This window comes from Terrapene carolina, unplaced genomic scaffold (assembly GCF_002925995.2).
Source record: "Terrapene carolina triunguis isolate 2854851 unplaced genomic scaffold, T_m_triunguis-2.0 Scaffold612, whole genome shotgun sequence".
Taxonomy (NCBI): Eukaryota; Metazoa; Chordata; order Testudines; family Emydidae; genus Terrapene; species Terrapene triunguis.
The window spans coordinates 2,100,304-2,121,250 of record NW_020664963.1 but is presented as its reverse complement, the minus strand read 5'-3'; the positions used below and the strand labels follow the sequence as shown (position 1 = coordinate 2,121,250).

General features: G+C 63.8%; 1 protein-coding gene across 3 annotated transcripts; it reads right to left on the bottom strand.

Annotated features, from left to right (window-relative positions):
* Nucleotides 1–151: 151 nt before the first annotated feature.
* Nucleotides 152–20,825, bottom strand: TEP1 (telomerase associated protein 1). 3 transcript variants are annotated; one of them, XM_026659209.2, is made up of 38 exons: nt 20,786–20,825; nt 20,060–20,346; nt 19,598–19,750; nt 18,816–18,950; nt 18,445–18,606; nt 18,046–18,342; nt 17,768–17,889; nt 17,457–17,614; nt 16,790–16,899; nt 16,246–16,336; nt 14,367–14,553; nt 13,919–14,111; nt 13,620–13,772; nt 13,465–13,539; nt 13,117–13,241; nt 12,724–12,783; nt 11,365–11,514; nt 10,860–11,036; nt 8,241–8,361; nt 7,017–7,141; nt 6,558–6,674; nt 6,357–6,474; nt 6,024–6,236; nt 5,475–5,662; nt 5,032–5,185; nt 4,771–4,950; nt 4,425–4,517; nt 3,982–4,114; nt 3,676–3,826; nt 3,276–3,415; nt 3,072–3,160; nt 2,705–2,819; nt 2,174–2,390; nt 1,447–1,564; nt 1,099–1,223; nt 882–981; nt 591–746; nt 152–427 (listed from the first exon to the last, which is right to left on the bottom strand). In XM_026659209.2, exons 2-38 carry the CDS (start codon nt 20,333–20,335, stop codon nt 185–187), a joined length of 5,520 nt encoding a protein of 1,839 aa, XP_026514994.1. In that variant the 5' UTR covers nt 20,336–20,346; nt 20,786–20,825; the 3' UTR covers nt 152–184. The 3 variants fall into 3 exon arrangements, with proteins under 3 accessions (XP_026514994.1, XP_026514995.1, XP_026514996.1); XM_026659210.2 differs by having other exon boundaries at nt 20,801–20,817; XM_026659211.2 differs by lacking the exons at nt 17,768–17,889; nt 18,445–18,606; nt 18,816–18,950; ... (1 more) ...; nt 20,060–20,346; nt 20,786–20,825 and having other exon boundaries at nt 18,046–18,339.
* Between the last annotated feature and the right edge of the window lie 122 nt (nt 20,826–20,947).

Sequence of the window (20,947 nt, the reverse complement as noted above, 5' to 3'; positions counted from 1 at the left end):
CCCCCCCCACCTCCACCAGTGCCCCTCCCGACCCGCAGCCCCTGCTAGCCCAGCCCTCCTCCCCGCCGGTGCCCCTCATTTCCGACCCGCAGCCCCTTCTAGCCAAGCCCTGCCCCCCTCCCCACCGGTGCCCCTCACTTCCGACCCGCAGCCCCTTCTAGCCCAACCCTGCCCTCCAGCCCTGTCAGTGCCCCTCACTCCTGACCCACAGCACCTTCGAGTCCTCGCCCGCCGTGAGGAGGACCTGGCCCCCAGAGAGAAACTTGATCTCGGAGACGAAGCCCTGGTGTGCTGGGAACGTGACCAGGCTCACGACCTCCCGCCAGGACCAAAGATGCACTGTCCCGGCCAGGCAGCCGGACGCCAGCATGGTGCCCGCAGGGGAGAAGGACACGGCGCGGACGGAAGTGTCATGGCCTGAAAGAACCTGCAGGGGGAGCCAGAGTCACAGCCCAGCCTGCCCCACCGGTGCCCCTCACTCCCAACCCGCAGCCCCTGCTAGTCCAGCCCTGGGCCCCCAGCCCTGCCAGTGCCCCTCACTCCCGACCCATAGCCCCTCAAAGCACAGCCCTGCCCCTCCTGACCCATACCGAGCTCACACTCCGGTTCTGCAGGCCCAGGATGGTCACAGCGCCGTCCCAGCCCCCGGTGGCCACCAGCTGCCCGTCGGGGTGGAAGGCAGCACAGTTCAAGGGGCAGGAGAGATCCAGCTCCCAGGTCAGGTGCCCCTGGGCAGAGTCCCACAGCTGGGAGAGACAGGAACAGCGGGTCAGAACAGGTGCCAGGTGCCCCGACACCTGGATTCTCTCCTGGCTGGGGGAGAGGAGTAGGGGCTAGTGATTAAAGCGGGGGGGAGAGGGGGCAGTGACTATAGCCGGTACCTTCAGGTGCCCATCCAGGGAGACGCTGGCCAGCTGTCTGCGATCAGGGCTGACGCAGCAGCCTGTGACCTGGGCCTGGTGAGCATCAGTAGCCAGGAGCCTGGAAGGGAGAGAGATTAATGTGGTGTCCCCACCGTTGCCCCCCGGGCCGGACCCCACTGCCCCCCGGGCCGGACCACAGCCAGCGCCCCCAGAGGGGCAGCCCCCCTGGCAGTACCTGCTGCCCTCATGCAGGCCCCAGGTCTCCAGTCCCCCAGCGAAGGTGCCCAGGCAGAGGGTCCCATCAGCCAGGAAAACGCAGGCCGAGAACCCAGCGCCACCGCTCAGCAGGGTCTTCAGCTCCTGGGGGGAAGGGCGGGGGTGAGACTGCAGAGCCCCCTGCCGGTCCACCGGCTTCCCCTGCCCCCCAGCTTGTCCAGCCCCCAGCTTGCCCCCGGCCTGTCCCCACTTCCCCACCCTGCCCCCCCGCCTCCCTATCCTGCCCCTGCTCCCAAACCAACCAGCCCCACAGTGTCCTCCCATGGCAAGAGATCCCCTGAATCTGCCCTGCCCTCTCCCCCGGTACCTGGCCACTCTGCATGTCCAGCAGGTACAGGGTCCCATCGGTGCTGCCCACGGCAGCCTGGCGCCCGCAGGGGGAGATGGCCACACAGGTGGGGGACGTGGGCAGGGCCAGGGCGACGCTGGGGGTAGGGGGAGGAGATCAGGGGGGAACGAGGCCCAGGAGCGGACAGGAACCCAGTGCTGCCCACCCCCAGAGCTCGGAGACAGGCAGCACCCCCACCCAGGACACCGTGCCCCCCAGGGACCCCTCCCCTCCCCCAATGGAGCCCCCCAGTCCCACAGGGACCCAGCCCCTCCCCTCCCCCAGGGAAGAGATACGCAGCCCCCCCCTGCCAGGCTCCCAGCCCTGCAGCCCCTCCCCCGCAGTCCGTGGGACCCACACACCCCATCCCCCCCAGGTCACAGGAGGGTCCCCCCAACCCAGCACAGGCACCCCAGGCCGTGGACCAACTCAGCCGGGAGCAGGGCCGGAGCCCAGCTGAGTGGGAGCCCTAGAGGGCAGGCGCACGGGGCCCGTGGTGAGGCCTGGTGGTGAGGCCCGGGTGCTGGGCGGGAGGGGTGATGGGTAGGGGGTCATGGGGAGGAGCAGGTGGGTGCCTGGGGGGTGGATGGGAGGGGTGATGGGGAGGGGGTCATGGGGAGGAGCAGGTGGGCACCTGGGAGGAGGGGCAGGCATCCAGAGGCGGAAGGAAGGGCAGGGGCCCTCCCACCCACGGCGGCCCCGTTACCTGTCAGGGTGAGGGGCGTCCTGGGCCTTGTTGCGCCAGAGCAGCAGGCGCCCCTCCGGGGGGGCCAGGGCCTGGGCCTGGGCGCCCAGCGAGGAGCCATCAGGCGCGTTGGCTGCCAGCTGGGCTAGGAGCGATGGGTTCTCAGAAAGCAGTGCCGCGCCTGCCTGCACCATCGCCCGGAACGCGCCCACCTCGCCCGGGGGCTGGGCGCTGCCAGCTGTGGGGAGAGACATCTGTGTCAGGGGCACAATAGCCCCCAGCACCCTGGGAGCCCCCCAGCACCCCTACTTCAGCCCCTGGTAGCCCCCCCACACCTCCCATTCCCCCCGGCAGCCTCCAGCCCCACTGGGAGCGCCCCCAGCAGCACTGACATGCCTCCCATTCCCCCAACGGCAGCCCCCAGCCTCCCAGGACCCCACAGCAGCCGCCCCCCCTTCCCATACTCTTGTGGACAGCCCCCACTCCGCACAGGGCTGGCTCCCGACTAGCAGCCCCCGGAGGTGCCCCCCACCCCCAGGCCACCCCGCTCACCGTGCAGGGCATAGGCCTGGCCCAGCACAGGTAGCAGCCCCAGGCGGACGTGGGCGGCCACGAAGCGCAGGTCCGTCAGAAGGGAGCCCAGGAGGTCGGGGCGTCCAGCGCAGACCTGTCGGGACAGCGGGGTCACTCAGGGGTGCTGCCCACCCAGCCCCAGCCCCTGCTACGCTAAGCCCCACCCCCTGCCTCCCGCCTCACCCCACCCTATGCCCAGCCCCCCACCCAGCCCTGCTCCTGCCCAGCCTCTGCCCACCCACTTCCGAGTTCCCCATCTCACCCCACCCGCCCAATCCTGCCCCCTGCCAAGCCCTGCCCTCACCCAGCTCCCCCTCCCCACCGCCCCCCAGTGCCCCATACCCACCAGGTGGTAGGGCAGAGCCGCCAGGGGCCCAGCCTCGCTGCCCTGGAAGCTCCGGGAGACGTCCGGGTCGCAGAGTTTCCAGAGATGAGCTGGGGATGTGGGGGAGACTGTCACTCACAATGCTCAGCACCCCCTGGCCGGGGGGGGGGTCACAGGCCCAGCCCAGACACCACTCCAGGGCCCCCCACGGGGCGACCTCCTGACCTGCTATCAGAGCGTGAGCCGCTCGCTCCAGGCCCGGTTCCTTCAGGTAGCGCCGTTCCACCGCCGTCCGCAGGGGGGCACCGCAGAGGTGGAGCAGCGAGCCAGTGGCCTCCGAGGGGGCCCCACACACCCCCGCCAGCCTGAGGGGACAGACGGGGGACAGAGAACACTAGATTCCGGCCAGCGACGGACTGCGACAGAGCTTGGCGCCAGGTCCTGGGAGCCTGCCAGAGCCCGGAGAGAACCCAGGCATCCGGGATCCCAGCCCCCAACCCCCACTCCCCTCCCAGAGCCCGAGAGAACCCAGGAGTCTGGGCTCCCAGCCCTCCTTCTCTTACCACTAGACCCCACTCCCCTCCCCCGGCCAGGAGAGAACCCAGGCGCCCTGGCCCCCACTCACCCCCTCAGGCTCCTCATCAGGGAATAGATCGGGGCCTTGGGGATGGTCGCTGCGCGGCCCCCAGCAGCCATGCCTCCCTCCCAGGTGACAGGCACCCCGCTCAGCTCCCTCCACATGGTGAGCACGGCGAGGAGATCGCGCTCCAGCAGGCCTGCAGAGGACAGAGGAGTGAGGGTCAGGGACACATCTCCAGGGACTCCCATCCCAGGGACGACTCGCCTGGTGCTGAGATGCAGCCAGCTCTGGGGCACAGCAGCTGGTAGCAATGCCGATTAACACCCCCCAGCACCTCGAGCTGTCTCTTACCATCTTTGCTGGCCCAGAGGGCAGCGACGGCTATGGCCACTGGCTCGGCCCCGTGCTCCTGCTCCAGGCAGCCCAGCATGTGCTGGAGCAGGGCAGGCAGCGCTGGGGGCAGCGTCTGGATCCTCTCCGAGACCTGGAGGGAGGGACACAGGACCCTGAGGGGACCGGAGAGCCCCGTGCCAGGGCCGGGATGCCTGGGTCCCCTTCTGTCCCCATCCCTCCCCTGGGGTCCCTAGAGGGCAGAAACCCACGCCGGTGGCTCAGATGCCTGGGTCCCCTTCCATCCTGGCCTCTCCCTTGGGGTCCCTTGCGGGAACAGATCTGTGTCGTCAGCTGGGATGCCTGGGTCCCCTTCCGTTCCGGTCCCTCCCCCAGGGTCCCTAGAAGGCGAAGCCCTGCACCACCAGCCCAGATGACTGGGTCTCCCTGCGGGGCTGAGGCACCTTTTCATAGACGGTGAAGGCTCGCAGATCCTGGGTGAGCAGCGCCAGGTAGAGGGGCTGCCGGGCACCGCGCTTCAGTAGCACCAGCCGCATCTGCAGAGAGACAGACGGGGTCTCAGCAGGCAGGGAGTCCCTGGGCGAAAGCCAGTGCCCCTGCCCCACCCAACCAGAGCAGGAGAGAACACAGGAGTCCGACCCCCAATCCACCCCTGCTCCAACCACTAGACCTCACTCCCCTCCCAGCGCTGGAATAGAACCCAGGAGTCCTGGCTCCCAGCCCCCCCCGCTCTAACCACTAGACTCCACGCCCCCGCCAGAGGACCCAGGGATCCGGGCACCTCCCCACCTGGTTGTTGAAGGCCGTCTCCTCCAGCTTCTTGCCGTACAGGGCGAGGTCCCGACGGACCAGCCCAGCCCGGTCGCAGGGGTCCAGGGACCCCAGGGGGATGATGACTGTGTCCGCCCGTCGCTGTAGGGAATCCAGGAGTCCGGAGCCCTCGCCGATGCTCAGAACCAGGCTCACGCGCTGGGGGGAGAAGAGAGGAGCTGAGCGGGTGGTGGGGTTGGCGGGAGGGGGGGTCCCACGGGCAGGGGGGGCTCGACTTACCGGGGGCAGCCGCACCGGGATCCAGTCGGAGACGGGCTGCCCACTGTCCCCGTGGATCTGGTCAGCCCCATCGAGCAGCACGGCCAGGCGCTGGGCTGCCCGGAGCGACCCGGCCACCGCGGGCAGGAGGGACTCCAGACAGCACACCAGCCCCCTGCAATGGACAGGCAGGGATGGGACCCAGGCATCCTAGGGCACCCAGCCCCCCAGCTTTAACCCCTAGACCCCACTTCCCTCCAGAGCTGGGAGAGAATCCTGGAGTCCTAGGTCCCAGACCCCCTGCTCTAACCACTAGATCCCACTCCCACCCAGTGCCAGGAGGGAACCCAGGAGTCCTGGCTTCCAGCCCCCCCACACCCTTGCTCCCAGCCCCCCCACACCCTTGCTCTAACCACTAGATACCACTCCTACCCAGGGCCAGGAGGGAACCCTGGCATCCTGACCTGTAGCTGGCAGGGGGCGGGGCCGTCTGGCCCAGCAGACGGCTCAGGCAGGCACACAACTGGCTCAGCACTACCCTGGCGCTGGCCTGGTCCGGCCGGGCCCCGGTGAAGTGGGAGACGACCAGGCAGCGGGTGGGGGAGGCGTCCCAGGCCGGGGGATGGGCGCTCAGCTCCCGCGCCAGCGCCGCCTGGGGAAGGGACAGTGAGTCAGCTGGGGGCGGGGCCTCTCCAGGCCCCTCTCACCACAACCCAGCACAGCCAGACCCCACCCACTCCAGCCCCTCCTCCTCCTCCAGGCCCCACTCACCTGGCCTAATGCAACAGACCTGACCCCACCCCCTCCTGGCCCCCAAGTCCCGCCCCCTCCTTCAGGCCCTTCCCACCAGGCTTTATGCAGCAGACCCACACCCCGCCCCCTGCAGGCCCTGCCTACAATCCATCACCAAGCCCCGCCCCTTTCTGCCACCAGACCCCCTCCCCCCATTGCCCATTGGGTGCCCCAAGGCCCCTCCCCTCAGGCCCCATGCAGACCCCTCCCCCCGGCCTCACCATGAAGACAGTCTTGCCATCACCAGGTGCACCCGTCACCACGTAGAGAGGGCCCCCTGCCCCGCGGCGGGGGGGCCGGCCCTCACGCACCCGCCCGGCCACGGCGCCCAGCAGCTTGCCCCGGGCATAGAACTGGCGCTGCTGGAAGTCCTGGAAGGCATCTTGCAGCTCTTGCCCCTCTTCCTCCTCGCCCCCAGGGGGCTCCAACTCAGCCTGGAGGTGGGGGGCAGAGACAGGCGTCAGCATGGAACTCAGGAGTCTGGGCTCCCAGCACCCTCCGTTCTAACCGCTAGGCCCCACTCCCTCCCCGCCAGGGACAGCGAGTTGCGTTACCTGGAGGAACTGGCGTTGGAGGGCGCCCCACAGATCCTGCAGCACCCTGGCCCCAAACTCCTCCAGCCCCTTGACATACGGCCGGCCCTGGGCCACGCCGCCCCACTGGCAGGAGTACCTAGGGGGAGAGAGCAAAGCCATGAGGGAGATACTGTGGGGCCCAGCAATCCCACCGCACCCACCAATCTCCTGGCCCATTACCTGCTGACAGATGCCACCCCCAGGTGCTGGCCCAGATGCCCCTTCAGATCTGCCATCCGGTGCTGAGCGTCCTCTGACTCTGCCACGAAATCTGCCCTCCAGGCTTCCGGCACGGACCTGCCCCACCACAGACAGGTCAGGGGCCCCATGTCCCGTTCCCCGCCCCCCCTGTGCCAACCAGTACCCCACCCTGGGGCCGGATCAGCACCCCCTAGAAGGGACAAGCCCCGTTCCCCAGTCCCCTACCATGAGGCTGGATCGGCACCCCTTAGAGGGGAAAGGCCCTGTTCTCCATCCCCCTGAGCCAAGCAGCCCCCCACCATGGGTCTGGATCGGTGTCCACTAGAGGGAAAAGGCCCCATGTCCCATTCCCTGCCTCTTCCCCCTAAGCCAGCCAATCCTTGCCATGGGGCTGGATGGGAGCCGGCACCCCCTAGAGGGGAAAGGGTGCAGAGTTACCCAAGGAAATCTGGCTCGCGGAGGTAGAAGAACGCCTGGGCAGCAGAACCGGAGTCGCGCCGACTGCTGAGGAACTGCATGACCTCCAGCTCGGTGATGGAGCGGCCCCGAGGATACGACTTCACCTGCAGCGACGGCACACCGGACTCCATCATCAGCCCCCAAGTGGTGGGATCGAGACTGTTACCCGGAGGGATCCCACCGCTCCCACCGGTCGTGCCACGAAGCGAAGGCCAGCCCACAGGCAGAACAGCTCTCAGGCAGGGTTAGACTAACAGGCATCATGGGGAAGAAACACGCCTGGGCCATTGTGAAGTGGGATGCCCGGCTTCCCCCAACCGGAAGGCTGGGGAGGTCTTGGTCTCCACCATGGGTCCGTGCGTCTGTGAGCCCCACGCTGAGTGGACACGGCCAGCAGGCCCAGGCCAGCGCCAGCCACAAAGAGCTTTGTGCTGAGGTGAGCCTGGATCCCAACACACCCACCAACCTCAGCGGAACTGGGGGATTCCCATTGACCTTGGCCACCTCTGAGGCTCCCGTCCCTGGATGCAACACTTCTGTAGCGTGAAACTAGGCAGCATGTTTACAGGCCTGCACCCTCTCCTGTGCTTCACCCCATCACCAGAAGGGATCCTACTGTTCCCACCAGCACTATTCTGAGACACCCAAGCTCTGTCTCTACCCCGGGGTACAGGACACCCTGGCAGGCTCCGACGTGCTATGAAGCCAGGCATGGGCTGACAGAATAACCCCTCCAGTGGCTTTATACTGTCCTGGTGGGAGCGATGTCACCACTACACCAATTTCACCAACTACTGGAACCCTCCCTGGCGTAGTGAGAGCAGCACATCATCTGGCCATGGAAAAGACATCACCATGCCTCGCGCCCATTATTGCAGGCCACTCCCCAGGCTGTCCAGTCCTGAGAGGTGTGACTCAACACAGGGACATGGGTGAGGTGGCAGAACGGCAATGCCAGTAGGTACCGGAGGCGGCTGTGCAGGGTGCCCCGTCCCACCAGTATAGCGACTGGGCAGACTGGGCGAGGGAGGCTGCAGCACTACACCCAATCGTCCAGAGTAAATAAAGCAAAATCCCACTTCCAACAGGTTCCGGCAGGCGAGGGGGCTGCAGGGCGGTGTCAGCCACCAGCTGGGTGCAAGGGGCACTGTCTTCTTGTCCCCCCAACCCCGATACAACTGACAGGGTGCTGGCAGTGCTTACCCACTCGTACTGGGGGGCGTCCGGCAGGGAGTATTCTCGGGGTACATAGCCGTAACGCTCCCCCAAAATGCCAACGAAGAGCTGGCTCCGAGCCACCTCCGAGAGGCACAGTTCCAGCTGCCTGTATGGGGAAAGAGACCAGGGTCAGCACCAAGGGGGGGCCCCCCACCCCAGCATGGCACCACCCAGCTCCCCGACACAGCACGGTTCCCCCCAGACTCCTCTCAGCACAGCACCCCCTGCCCCACTCCCTGCAGCAAGACACCCCCCTTCCCAGGGCCACCCAGAGGATTCAGGGGGCCTGAGGCAAAGCAATTTCAGGGGCCCCTTCCATAAAAAAAAAAGTTGCAATACTATAGAATACTATATTCTCGTGGGGGCCCCTGCAGGGCCTGGGGAAAATTGCCCCACTTGCCCCCCCCCCGGTGGCCCTGGGAAAAATAAACATTTAAAAACCTTCCACATCTCCGCACAAACCCAGTTTTGAGTGCTAAAAGGCACTAAAGCTCATTAAAAGGGTTGGACAAATAGTTTCCTTCAAAACTTTTTTTGGATCAAAAACTAGGGGTTTTTAAAAAGCAGAAAAAAATCACGGACAATGTCTGCTTTCCTTCAAAATTTGTTGTGGGTTTTTTAATTGAAAAGCTGAAATTAGTCTGCCAAAACCTGAACATGGTTCGGGGTTTCAGAAGTGTGTGGCCAAATATTTGCTGCTTGCTGTGTTAATTGTTTAAAGAAACAATAAAAAAAATCTGCTTAAAAAAATCCAAAACTTTTGATCCACCTCAGCTTGTGACTAAACGCCTGAGCCCATCCAGTCAGAGATTTTTCCAGGTTTCTGATACTCTGCTGGTTTCCTTGACTCCATAACTTTGGGTTCATTTAGGTTAGAACATAAGAATAGCCATAGTGGGTCAGACCAAAGGTCCATCCAGCCCAGTATCCTGTCTACTGACAGTGGTCAATGCCAGGTGCCCCAGAGGGAGTGAACCTAACAGGTAATAGTCAAGTGATCTCTCTCCTGCCATCCATCACCTCCCTCTGACAAACAGAGGCTAGGGACACCATTCCTTACCCATCCTGGCGAATAGCCATTAATGGACTTAACCTCCATGAATTTATCTGTTTCCTAGAGACTGGCTCCATAGGGTCCCTCACAAACTGGAGACGGTTACTGTGGGTTTGTCTTTAGTATAGACTATGTACATACTCCACGAACTGAGCATTTGAGCTTGTTCCAGAATTTGGGATGAGCCTATGTTATGAAAACTGAAATACTCAAAATAGCACATGCATGTGAATGGACACAGGGTGCTAAAATTAAATTAACTCAGGGGTTCTCAAACTGGGGGTCGGGACCCCTCAGGGGGTCACAAGGTTATTACTGGGGGTCGCGAGCTGTCAGCCCCCACCTCAAACCCTGCTTTGCCTCCAGCATTTATAATAGTGTTAAATATATAAAAAAGTGTTTTTAATTTATAAGGGGAGGGGTTGCACTCAAAGGTTTGCTCTGTGAAAGGGGTCACCAGTACAAAAGTTTGAGAACCAATGAATTAACCCCTCTAGAGCCTCGGGGAATGCAGGGGAAGGGGGTCTCCCTTGGTAGGGTTGGGAAGGAGGTAGGTGGAGTATGATATTGCTCTTCTTGTGTGATCCCTCCCCCATGGCTCTCTTGGGTCTATCACTGTTAATCTAAAGTGGCTAATTTTAAATGAAGCTACCCTCCCCTGACATGAATCTCCCTATGGCACTGAAATTAAATGTAGACTATAATTTGGCATTTGAGAAGTGAAAGGGATGGCAGCCCTAAGGGAAAAGATAACAGCTTGGCTCTTTATGTTAACTAGCTGTCTGCAAGCCTCAAACTGCTGAATGAGCTTTAGGGTAGGGAAGGCTGTGCCTCCCAAACAGCCTGGCCCTGCCCCCTATCCGAACCCCCACCCACTTCCTGCCCCCCTCAGAATCCCCAACCCATCCTGCTCCTTGTCCCCTGACCGCCCCCCCAAAACTTCCCCAACCACCACCCCGGGACCCCACCCCCCCCCGAACCCTCCCTGCTCTCTGTCCCGACCCCTATCCACCCCCCGCCGAGTCCTGACAGACCCTCGGAATGCCCACAATCCAACCTCCCATTCCCCGTCCCCTGACCGCCCCTCCCCCAGAACCTCTGCCCCCTCCCTGTCCCCGGGACTCCCTGCCCCTTATCCAACCCCCCCTGGCCGCCGCCCCCTTACCATGCCGCTTACTCCTGCCTCCCTCCTCTCCCGGAGCCTCAGTGCGCCGTGTCCAGGAGCCACCTGGACAGCGCTGCAGCGGCGTGGCTCCAGCGGGACCTGAGCTCAAACCGCTTGGCCGCAGCTCACAGCCCCGCCCCCTTACCACGTGGCCCCGCGCAGCAGGAGCTCAGGCCCCGCGGGAGCCACGCCACTTTAGCTCTGTCCAGGGCAGCTCCTGGACGCAGCACGCTGAGGCGCCGGGAGATGGGGGAAGGCGGAGGCGGGGGGAGCCTCCGACATTCTCCTGCGGGGCCCGGGGCAAATTGCCCCACGTACCCCCCCCCCTGGGCAGCCCTGTCCCTTCCCCCCCGCTGAACCCTCCGCCTACAGGGTGGGCACCCACCGCTCCTGCCGCGCCTCCTGCTCGGTGATGCCCCAGCGCAGGTCGATCTCCTGCAGCGCCAGGCGGTGGGGGGCGGCGCGGGCGCGCAGGGCGGGCAGCACCGCCCGGAGCACCACGTCCCGCTCGCCCTGCATGTCCCGCACCGGCGACGAGATGAACACGCGGATGCTGCGCCACCTGGAGAGGGACCCATCAAACCCTGGCCGGGGGAGCCCAGACCAGCTCAGCCCACCCCCCCCCCCCGCCCCCGCCCCCCCGGCCCCCCCCTCTCCCCCCCCCACCGGCCCCTGCCCCCCCTCATGGACCCCTCTGTCACCCCGCCACCAGCCCCTGCTCCCCGATGGGCCCCTCTGTCGCCTCCCACCGGTCCCTGCCCCCCCCCATAGGCCCCTCTGTCCCCCCTCATCGGCCCCCCACTGTTCCCTGCGCCCTCAATGGGCCCCTCTGCCCCCTAATAAGTCCCTACTCCCCCCCGGACTGGCCCCGGCCCCTGCCGCCCCCTCACCTGCTCCGGGGGGTGGGGGTCAGGGCAGGAGATGTGGAGGAAAGCTCTGGGTGCCTGCGGGGCGCCCCCAGCGGGGGGGGCAGTCCGTGGATCTCGTCCATCCTGCCCACGTGCTCCAGCAGGCGGGAGGTGCCACGCACGGCCAGGAACCTGCGGGGGAGGGAGGGGGATGTTGCAGTCTGTATAATTTTATAAAAATACGCTAATGAGTGAATATAATGTAACTGGAATATGCTTCATGCAAAACGTCTCGTCATTACAAAGCTTATAATCTACTGAGTGTGATCATCCTATTTGTATAAATGTATCACTCTTGTATCTGAAACTAGAAATAGGAAATATAACTCTGAGGGCCTATTATAATTATGCAAAGTGTGGGCCATTAATGGTGGTTTGGAATCTTGATGACTTCCATTAACCAGGACAATTGTCTGCAGATGGCTCTGTTTTACCTGTAAGTCTCCTTGTATAAGTGTGTGCTGGCAAGTGGGCAATGAAGTATTGGAATCCATCTTTAACCTGGTGTCTTTCCATTGAGAAGGAGGGGGTGGAAACCCAGAGAGGGACAGAGGGTTCCCGCCTTATGCAAAAGATATATAAAGGGGTGGAACAGAACAAAGGGGGTGGAGGAGCCATCATGAAGAATCCCCTAGCTACCACCTGAGCTGGAACAAGAGCTGTACCAGGGGAAAGAATTGTGCCCAGGCCTGGAAGGTGTCCAGTCTGAGAAAAAACTTACTGAAGCATCTCTGAGGGTGAGATTATCTGTATTCAGTTTGATTAGACATAGATTTGCGCATTTTATTTTATTTTGCTTGGTGACTTACTTTGCTCTGTCTGTTACTACTTGGAACCACTTAAATCCTAGTTTTTGTATTTAATAAAATCACATTTTACTTATTAATTAACTCAGAGTATGTATTAATACCTGGGGGAGCAAACAGCTGTGCATCTCTCTCTATCAGTGTTATAGAGGGCGAACAATTTATGAGTTTACCCTGCATAAGCTTTATACAGGGTAAAACGGATTTATTTGGGTTTAGAGCCCATTGGGAGTTGGGCATCTGAGTGTTAAAGGCAGGAACACTTCTGTTAGCTGCTTTCAGGTAAACCTGCAACTTTGGGGCAAGTAATTCAGACCCTGGGTCTATGTTGGAGCAGATGGGAGTGTCTGGCTCAGCAAGACAGGGTGCTGGGACCCCGAGCTGGCAGGGAAAGCCAGGGGCAGAAGTAGTCTTGGCACATCAGGTGGCAGCTCCCAAGAGGGTTTCTGTGATCCAACCCGTCACAAGACGCAGTTACAAACTGGCCCACATGACACCCCCTGCCCGCCCCCCTCCCCGTAAGGAGGAGACTCACCTGAGCACCTGCTCACTGAACCCAACCAGCTCCACCTCGTCCGCGGGGCCCCCCTGGCATCTGCAACAACACGGGCAGAGCCGCTTCAGCCGTGGGGCGCTCCGACACTCCCAGAGCCACAGGGAGCCCCCACCCCTCCCCCAAGCCACAGGGAACCCCCGCCCCCAGGGGATCCCCCTTCCCCGCCCTTAGGGAATCCCCACTCCCCTCACCCAGAGCCATGGGGAGCCCTCCAGCCCCAGCCCCCGAGTCCCAGGGATACCCCCTCCCCCTCCGAAAACCACCAGGGAACAGCCCGGGCAAGGCCCCAGAAGCCCCCACCCCGCAAGCTACAGGCAAGGAATGGGGGGGGGGTCCTTGCCCCCGAGGGGTTACAGTGGGGCGGGTTCATACCCCCAGGGCTCCAGGCAGAGGTTCACGAAAAGGCAGTGGGGGGCAACACGATCCCGCACCAGCCGCAGGGCGGGGCCGGCTAGGGGGGCCTCTGAGCTGTGGCTCAGCACGAGCAGGGTGTCCACCTGGGGGGAGGGGGGGAGATACGGTCAGTCTGTGCCCAGCTGTGTGCCCCCACCCTCAGCTAGTGCCCCTCACTCCTGACCCGCAGCCCCCTGCTAGCTCAGCCTCCCACCCCCCAGCACTGCCAGTGCCCCTCATTCCCCACCCACAGCCCCTGCTAGCCCAGCCCTTCCTCCCCCCAGCCCTGCCAGCGCCCCTGACACTAGATCCGCAGCCCAGACTCACCGGCTCCCCACGAGCCACCAGGTCCCAGAGGACGTCGCTGATGGTGCTGGAGCTGCTGCTCGGCTCCATTGTGGCCTGGGGAAGAGACGGGGTGAGACGCGGAGCCAGGCTGGGCTGGGGGAGAGCGAGTGAGTAGGGACAGGAGGGGCTCTCACCTGGACCTGCTGGTGCAGGCTCTGGACGTTCTCTAGCAGCGACCCGGCCAGCGCCTGCACCTCCTCCCAGTGGCCGCGGCCATACAGCACCAGGCGCGCCCGCTCTGCCACCGCCCGGCCCATCAGGCCCAGCAACAGGGCCACCTCCAGTGCCTAGGAGAGATGGGGGACTGTGAGCCGGGCACGGCCCCACCCACCGGGCACTGCCAAGGGGTGAGCGCAGCACCCCACCCTGCCCCGCACCCCCACAGGGCACTGCCAGGGGGTGAGCGCAGCCTACCCCCTCCCCCCCGACTCACTGTCATGGGCTCCGGGCCGAGGCCGCGCAGCTCCCGGGCCCGGTGGTAGGGCGTCGTCATGGCATTGGAGGTGCAGCAGAGGATGAGGGTGCGGCCGGGCAGGGGGGGCAGGTTGTGCCGGGCAGAGATGCGGATGGCGGCGTCCAGGGCCCAGTGATAGCGGACCAGGAGGGCGGGGTCGGGGCGCAGCTCCCTGGCGGGCACAAGCTGCTGCTGAGCCGCTGCCCGGCCCCCCACCCTGCCCGCTGCCCAGCCCCCCCCACCCAGCCCCCCCATCCTGTCCCGGCCCCCTGCAACCTGGCACTCCCCCCAGCCTGGCACCCCACCTGCCCAGCCCCCCCCACTGCCCCCTGCCCAGCCCCCCTGCAACCTGGCACCCCCCCAGCCTGGCACCCCACCTGCCCAGCCCCCTGTGGCCACTCCCAGGAGCCAAGCATGGGGCTCTCACCTGGCCTTCTGCAGCCGCTGCTTTTCGCTCTTCACTGCGCGGAAGAGGATGGGGATGGACAAGGCCGCGCGTAGCTCCCGGCGCGTCCAGAACGGTCGCCCCGGCACCCCGCGCAGGGCCCACGGCTGCTTCTTTCCGCGCCTCAGCAGCGCCCGCAGTAGCTCCACGTTAGAGAGGCAAGGGCTGTCTGGAAGTGTGGGGGGGGGGGGGGAGACACACAGTGCCCCTCACTCCTGACCCGCAGCCTCTGCTAGCCCAGCTCTGCCTGTGCCTCTTGCCCAGGGATGGGCAAACTACGGCCCGAGGGCCGCATCCGGCCCTTCAGACGTTTTAATCTAGCCCTTGAGCTCCTGTCAGGGAGTGGGGTCTAGGTCTTGCCCCGCTCCGGGGCTCCAGCCAGGGGAGCCGGGTTGGGGGCTTGCCTGGTTCCATGTGGCTCTCGGAAGCAGCGGTATGTCCCCACTCTGGCTCCTATGCAACCAGGGTGCTCCGTACACTGCCCCCACCCCAAGTGCTGCCCCCACAACTCCAATTGGCTGGGAACCACAGCCAATGGGAGCTGCAGAGGTGGCGCCTGCGGACGGGGCAACACGCAGAGCCGCTGGGCTGCACATTCATGTAAGAGATAGAGGGGGGACATGCCACTGCTTCCGAGAGCTGCTTGAAGTAAGCGCCTCCCGGAGCCTGCACCCCTGACCTCCTCCTGCACCCCAACCCCCTGCCCCAGCCCTGATCCCCCTCCTGCCCTCCGAACCCTTCGGTCTCAGCCCAGAGCACCCTCCTGTACCCCCAACCCCTCATCCCCACCCCAGAGCCTGCACCCCCAACTGGAGCCCTCACACACACACCTGCACCACAACCCCCTGCCCCAGCCCGGAACCCCTTCCCACACCCTGAACTCCTCATTTCTGGCCCCACTCCAGAGCCCACACCCCCAGCCGGAGCCCTCGCCCTCACCCCCTCCCACATCCCAACCCACAGTTTCATGAGCATTCATGGCCCGCCATACAATTTCCATACCCAGATGTGGCCCTCAGACCAAAAATTTGCCCATCCCTGTTCTTGCCCCTGGTTGTTCGGGGTCTCAGTGCTGTCAATGAATCACAGTTAACTCCCGTGATTAACTCAAAACAAATTAACAAAATTAATCGTGATTCATTGCAGTTCTAATCGCACCGTTAAACAACAGTAGAGTAGCAACTGAAATGTATCAGATTTCTGGCTGTTTTTCTACATTTTCAAATGTTTCAATTTCAATTACCACACAGAAAACACAAAGGGCTCCCTTTAGATGATTATTTTTGATTACCAATATTTCTCTTCACCTCATACAAGTGCCGTCGTGCGATCTCTGTACAAATGGAGAATTATGTATAATAATAACTGTGCTCAGAAACCAGCCAATGTAAAACTTTAGAGAGCCTCAGAGTCCGCTCAGTCCTACTTCTTGTTCAGCTGATCGCTCAGACAAACAGGTTTGTTACAGTTGCAGGAGATAGTGTAAATCAACGGGCAGCATTATCACCTGAAAGTAAGAACAGGCATTCGCATGGCACTGTTGTAGCCAGCATGGCAAGGTATTTATGTGCCAGATGCGCTAAACATCTGTATGCCCCTTCATGCTGAGACATGTAGCTTTTTCTACTGTGCAAATATTTGTAATCAAAACTAATAAACTCACACGAGCCCCGGACACTTTGTCTTCTGCATTGTGGGTGCAATCGCTAGATTTGTAAATGGAGGAAAACAGCCAAAGATATTTAGGATACGTTTCAGTTGCTATTCGATCAGTAACGGTGCAATTCAACCTGCCATGAAAGCGATTTTTTTTTTAATCTTGCGATTCATTTGTGTCACCGCTTGGCAGCCCCGGTCTCACCTTTCTTCTTCAGCTGCTCCTCCATGTCCTGGATGACTTTATTCGCCGCCAGGAACCGGAAGGGGAACTGCCGGCTGCGGATGATGGACTCCTGGAAATTGGGGGGGTGTCAAGGTGGGGATCCCAGCAGCCCCCCACCCCACTCCAGCCATCCCATCTTGGGGTGGGGGGGGATGGGATTTTGGGGTCATATCTCACTCTGGGGATCCGAGAGGGGGGGAATTCCGGGTCCCTGGGGCAGTATCTTGCTGTGGGGACCTGGGGGGGAATTCGGGGTCCCCGGAGCCATATCCCACTGTGGGGACCTGTGGGGGAATTCGGGGTCCCTGGAGCCGTATCCCACTGTGGAGACCCTGGGGGGAGGGGGAATTCAGGGTCCCCAGGGCCGTATCTTGCTCTGGTGACCCAGGAGGGGGGAATTCAGGGTCTCCTGGGCAGTATCTTGCTGTGGGGACCCTGGGGGGGAGGGGGAATTCGGGGTCCCCAGAGCCATATCTCGCTCTGGGGACCCGGGAGGGGAGAATCAGGGTCCCCAGGGCCGTACCTTGTTCTGCAGCTGGCTGAGCACTCGCCGGTGGTGCCGCTCACTCACCCCAGCCCGGATGATGTTTCGCAGGTTCCTGAGCATGGCCATGAATGGCAACTTCCCCGAGTCTGCGAGGCAGAGCCCAAAGCACGGTTAGGAGACCACCCCACCCACAGCTAGAGGGCGCTGTATCCACAAGGGTGCTGAGCTGGCTGTTGCTTCCAGGGGGCGCTGGGTCCCACTGGCCACATTTATAGGGGTACTGGGCCAGCTGCAGCCCCCAGGGGGCGCTGGGAGACCTGTGGCTACCAGGGGGTGCATTCTGGGGGGCCCTTAACCCCACGCATGCCCCTCGTTGCCAAGGGGGGCAGAGGCCAGCTCCTCATGGAGTCTCTTTGTGCCACAGTGGTACCCAGCCAGCCCATGGGCCAATCAGAGACCGGTGCCAGGCCCCCCACTCTGCCCCGAGGCTAGACTCTCCTCGGGGGTGTTACGGCATTGAGCAAACCCTGCTCCAGCTAGGCTGGCCACCTGCCCCACGGCAAGCTCAGCCAGCCCCACACATGCCCTGTCTCCCTGCACTCAACACTAGCTCACCCTCTGGGAAAAGAGCTAACAGTGACACCTGGACACACTCAGGGCACCACTGGTGGCAAGCGCAGCACCCCATGAAGCCCCTCCTTACCGATCAGTTCCTCCCAGACCGCAGCCTTGTTCCCACGCTGGCTAAGCTGTCGGTCCCAGGTCTGGGGCTGCGGAAGTTTCATTCGGGTCCCAGCCCGGGCGGGGTCCCAGGGCCCTGGCAGGTGGCTCCGGGAGAAGGAGCTCAGGTCCGAGGGGTACCTGGGGAGAGGGGGGAGCAGCAGAGACAGGGTGGATCCCAGCAGGGCCTACAAGGGGGCGAAGGGCAAGCCAGGACTCCTGGGTACTGTGCCACCTCTTGGGTTTAGGGGATAGAGAGGAGGAGGGGCTGGGAGCCCTCTCCAGGGCTCTCACCTGCAGCCCAGCAGACTCATGACGTGCTGGGCCGGCTTGGAGATATGCAGCCATCGGATCAGCGCCTTCAGGGAAAAGAGCTTCGTCTCGCGCGGCTCCTGGGATGGCTGACCACTTTCAAACTGCAGAAGACATCAGCAGAGAACCCAGGAGTCCTGGCTCCCAGACCCCTGCTCTAACCACTAGACCCCACTCCCCTCCCAGACCAGGGGACAGAACCCAGGAGTCCTGGATCCCAAGCCCCCCCGGCTCTAACCACTAGACCCCAGTCCTCTCACCTTCGTCTGAAGCTTGCCGAACGCTTGGCGCAGCCGGAATCTCCTCGTCCAGGGCAGAAGTCTCTGGGAGGCAGCTCCGGGAGGAAGAATTGGCTGGCAGCACTGGGGCCGGAGCACAGGACTCCTGAGTTCCCTCCCCGGCTGGCGGGACCGCGGGTGCCCCCTGGCTTTGCCACGGCTCTTGCACGAGTTGTACTTGGCCAGCTGGTAGGCATCAAATTGCTTGAACTTGTCTGCCAGGCCGGTGCGGAGGCAGCGGGGCAGCGGGGCCAGGGGGCGCCGTGTGCCCGCCAGGCTCTGTGAGGGAGAGGGAGATGGGTCAGTGCTGGCCAGCAGGGGGTGGCACTGGCCGGCGGAACTACCCGCCACTGGGGTTGAGCTGGGGCAGGAGCCGGGTACCTGGAAGAGCGCCACCACCTGGGTCCAGTCGGAGGGCAGCTGCAGGGAGGCACACAAGTAGCGGCGCAGGTGGGGCCGGCAGGGCGGCAGCCAGGCCGCCAGTGCCAGCAGGAAGTTGGCTGTTGCCCGGATGTTCAGCTCCTGGCGCGTATACAGGGCGACCTGTGGGGAGAGAGGGGAAACTGAGGCCCGGAGCAAACCCAGGCGTCCGAGCTCCCCTGCTCTAACCCACTAAAGCACACTCCCCCTCCCCAAGTCCTGGCATAGGGCACCGGAGACCACCTCCCACCCACTCGAACTGCTTGTCCCCTGCCCCGTACATGGGGGGATTGAACCCAGGCATCCTAGCCAGCAGCCCCACCCCCCAGTACCTTAAGGATGAACTCAGGCTCCAGGTGGGCCAGCTCCTCGCACAGCTCCACCAGGCGCCCACGCGTCGGGCCACGGGGGGCCCCCAAATCAGACCCCTCCACGAGGGAGCAGCACACCAGGTTCACCAGGGCCAGCTGGGGGGGAACAGGGAGCAGGGATGAACCCAGAAGTCCCAGCTCCCAGCCACCCTCCGCCCATCCACTAGACAAGGGATAGGCAAACTTTTTGGCCCGAGGGCCACATCAGAATTGCGAAACTGCACGGAGGGCCAGGTAGGGAAGGCTGTGCCTTCCCAAACAGCCCGGGCCCCGCCCCCTGACTGCCCTCCCCATCCAACTGCCCCCTGCTCCCTGACTGCCCCCCCCATCCAACTGCCCCCTGCTCCCTGACTGCCCCCCCAGCTGCCCCTTATCCAACCCCCCCACTCTCCACCCTGTTACCATGCCACTCAGAGCAGCAGGACTGGCAGCCTTGCCGCCTGGCAGCGCTGGTGGCACAGCGAGCTGAGGCTGCGGGGGAGGGAGGATGGCAGGGCAGGGGCCAGGGACTAGCCTCCCTGGCCGGGAGCTCAAAGGCCGGGCAGGACGGTCCCGCGGGAGGATGTGGCCCGGGGGGCCATAGTTTGCCCATCTTTGCAGTAGACCCCACTCACCTCCCATAGCCAGGGAGAGAACCCAGGAGTCCTGGCTCCCACCCCCCCTGCTGTAACCACTACATCCCACTCCCCTCCCAGAGTTGGGAGAGAACTTAGGAGTCCTGGCCCCCCACCCCCATCTCTTACCTTGTGCTCTCTCAGGTGCTGCTGGGGGCCCTTCCCGGGGGGCTGCTGGGCGCTAGGGTCCCTCAGCCCCAGGGGCTCCGGGCTTGGCTCGGCCGGCAGCTCCGACAGGGTGTACTGGGGCAGCGAGCCGGAAGGGTCGGCAGCGTCGGCCCGCTGCGGGGAGAGCGGGGGTGACCCAGGGGTCTGGGGACCCCACACAGTGCCCCCTGCCCCGACCACCCCCACCCCAACTGTCCCCCCTCAGCGACCCCGCCTTGACCACCCCGACCACCACGCCCTACAGCCCCTCCACCCCACAGCCCCTCCTCAGCATCTCCCCACACACACACACACTTCACCCCCTCCCTCTGACTGCTACCAGCATCCCTCCCCCTGGGATTACACCCTTTGGTGGTCAACAGTGGAATTGCAGCCCCGTGTGCTTCACAGCTACCATGAGTTGGTGCCCGGTGCCCATCTTACCCAGGGTGGCTCCAGCTCCTCACTGCGGGCCGGGGTCCCATCCTCACCTCCAGGGGCAAGGGGCACCCGGCTGGGTGTAGAGACGGGGGCAGACACCAGGCAGGGCGTGGGGGTCAGGGAGCTCAGCCAGGGGGCAGAGGGCGGGAGAGGGCGGAGAAGCCGGGCCCTGGTCTCCTCTACCCATGCTGGGAGAAGGGGGCTGTGGCCCCCCAGGAAAGGGTTCTCCAGCCAGCAGGAGGCAGGGCTGGGGCGGAGGGCGGGACCCGGAGTTTTCATGGCTGCAGCACCTGGAGAGAGAAGAGTGAGATGAGAACCCAGGAGTCCGAGAGCCCAGTGAGGCCACGCTCCTGCTCAGAGCCGGGAGAGAACCCAGGAGTCCTGGCTCCCAGCCCCCGCTGCTCTGAGCACCAGACCCCATTCCCCTCCCAGAGTCGGGAGAGAACCCAGGAGTCCCAGCTCCCAGTCCCCAACGCACTCCATGGGGTGGGGGGGAGAACATTGTCCCCCCCCCTTGTCCCAGACCTGCCCCGGCTCCCCCATCAGAGGATCAGGAGGGGGGGGGCTCAGAGCAGGGCCCAGGGGGGGCTGCCAGGCCCTAGCAGACCCCCAAGCCCTGCCCCCATGGAGCCCCTCCCTAGACCAACGCCACTTCTGCGCTGCGCCTTCCCCTGCATTCACCCCCGCCCCACATCCTCCCACGGGCCACGCTACCCCCCGGCCGCGCACCCGGAAGCAGCGCACCCGGAAGCACCGCACCCAGCCCGGCTAGTGCCCGGATCAGCTGGTGGGAGGAGCCTGCCGGACCCGCCCCCGGAGCCGGGCTCAGATTTCAGGGAGAGCCCAGGAGTCCGGGCCCCGGACCCCCTAGCTGGGACTGATCCCCGGAGT

Excerpts from the sequence above, each read along its gene's own strand:
- TEP1 (XM_026659209.2), bottom strand. The coding sequence starts at position 20,335 with ATGAAAACTCCGGGTCCCGCCCTCCGCCCCAGCCCTGCCTCCTGCTGG. Across the intron at positions 16,337-16,789 it reads TCAGCCAGCTGCAGAACAAG|GAGTCCATCATCCGCAGCCG; the intron begins GTACGGCCCTGG and ends CCCAATTTCCAG. Across the intron at positions 3,161-3,275 it reads GGCTCACGCTCTGATAGCAG|CTCATCTCTGGAAACTCTGC; the intron begins GTCAGGAGGTCG and ends CCACATCCCCAG.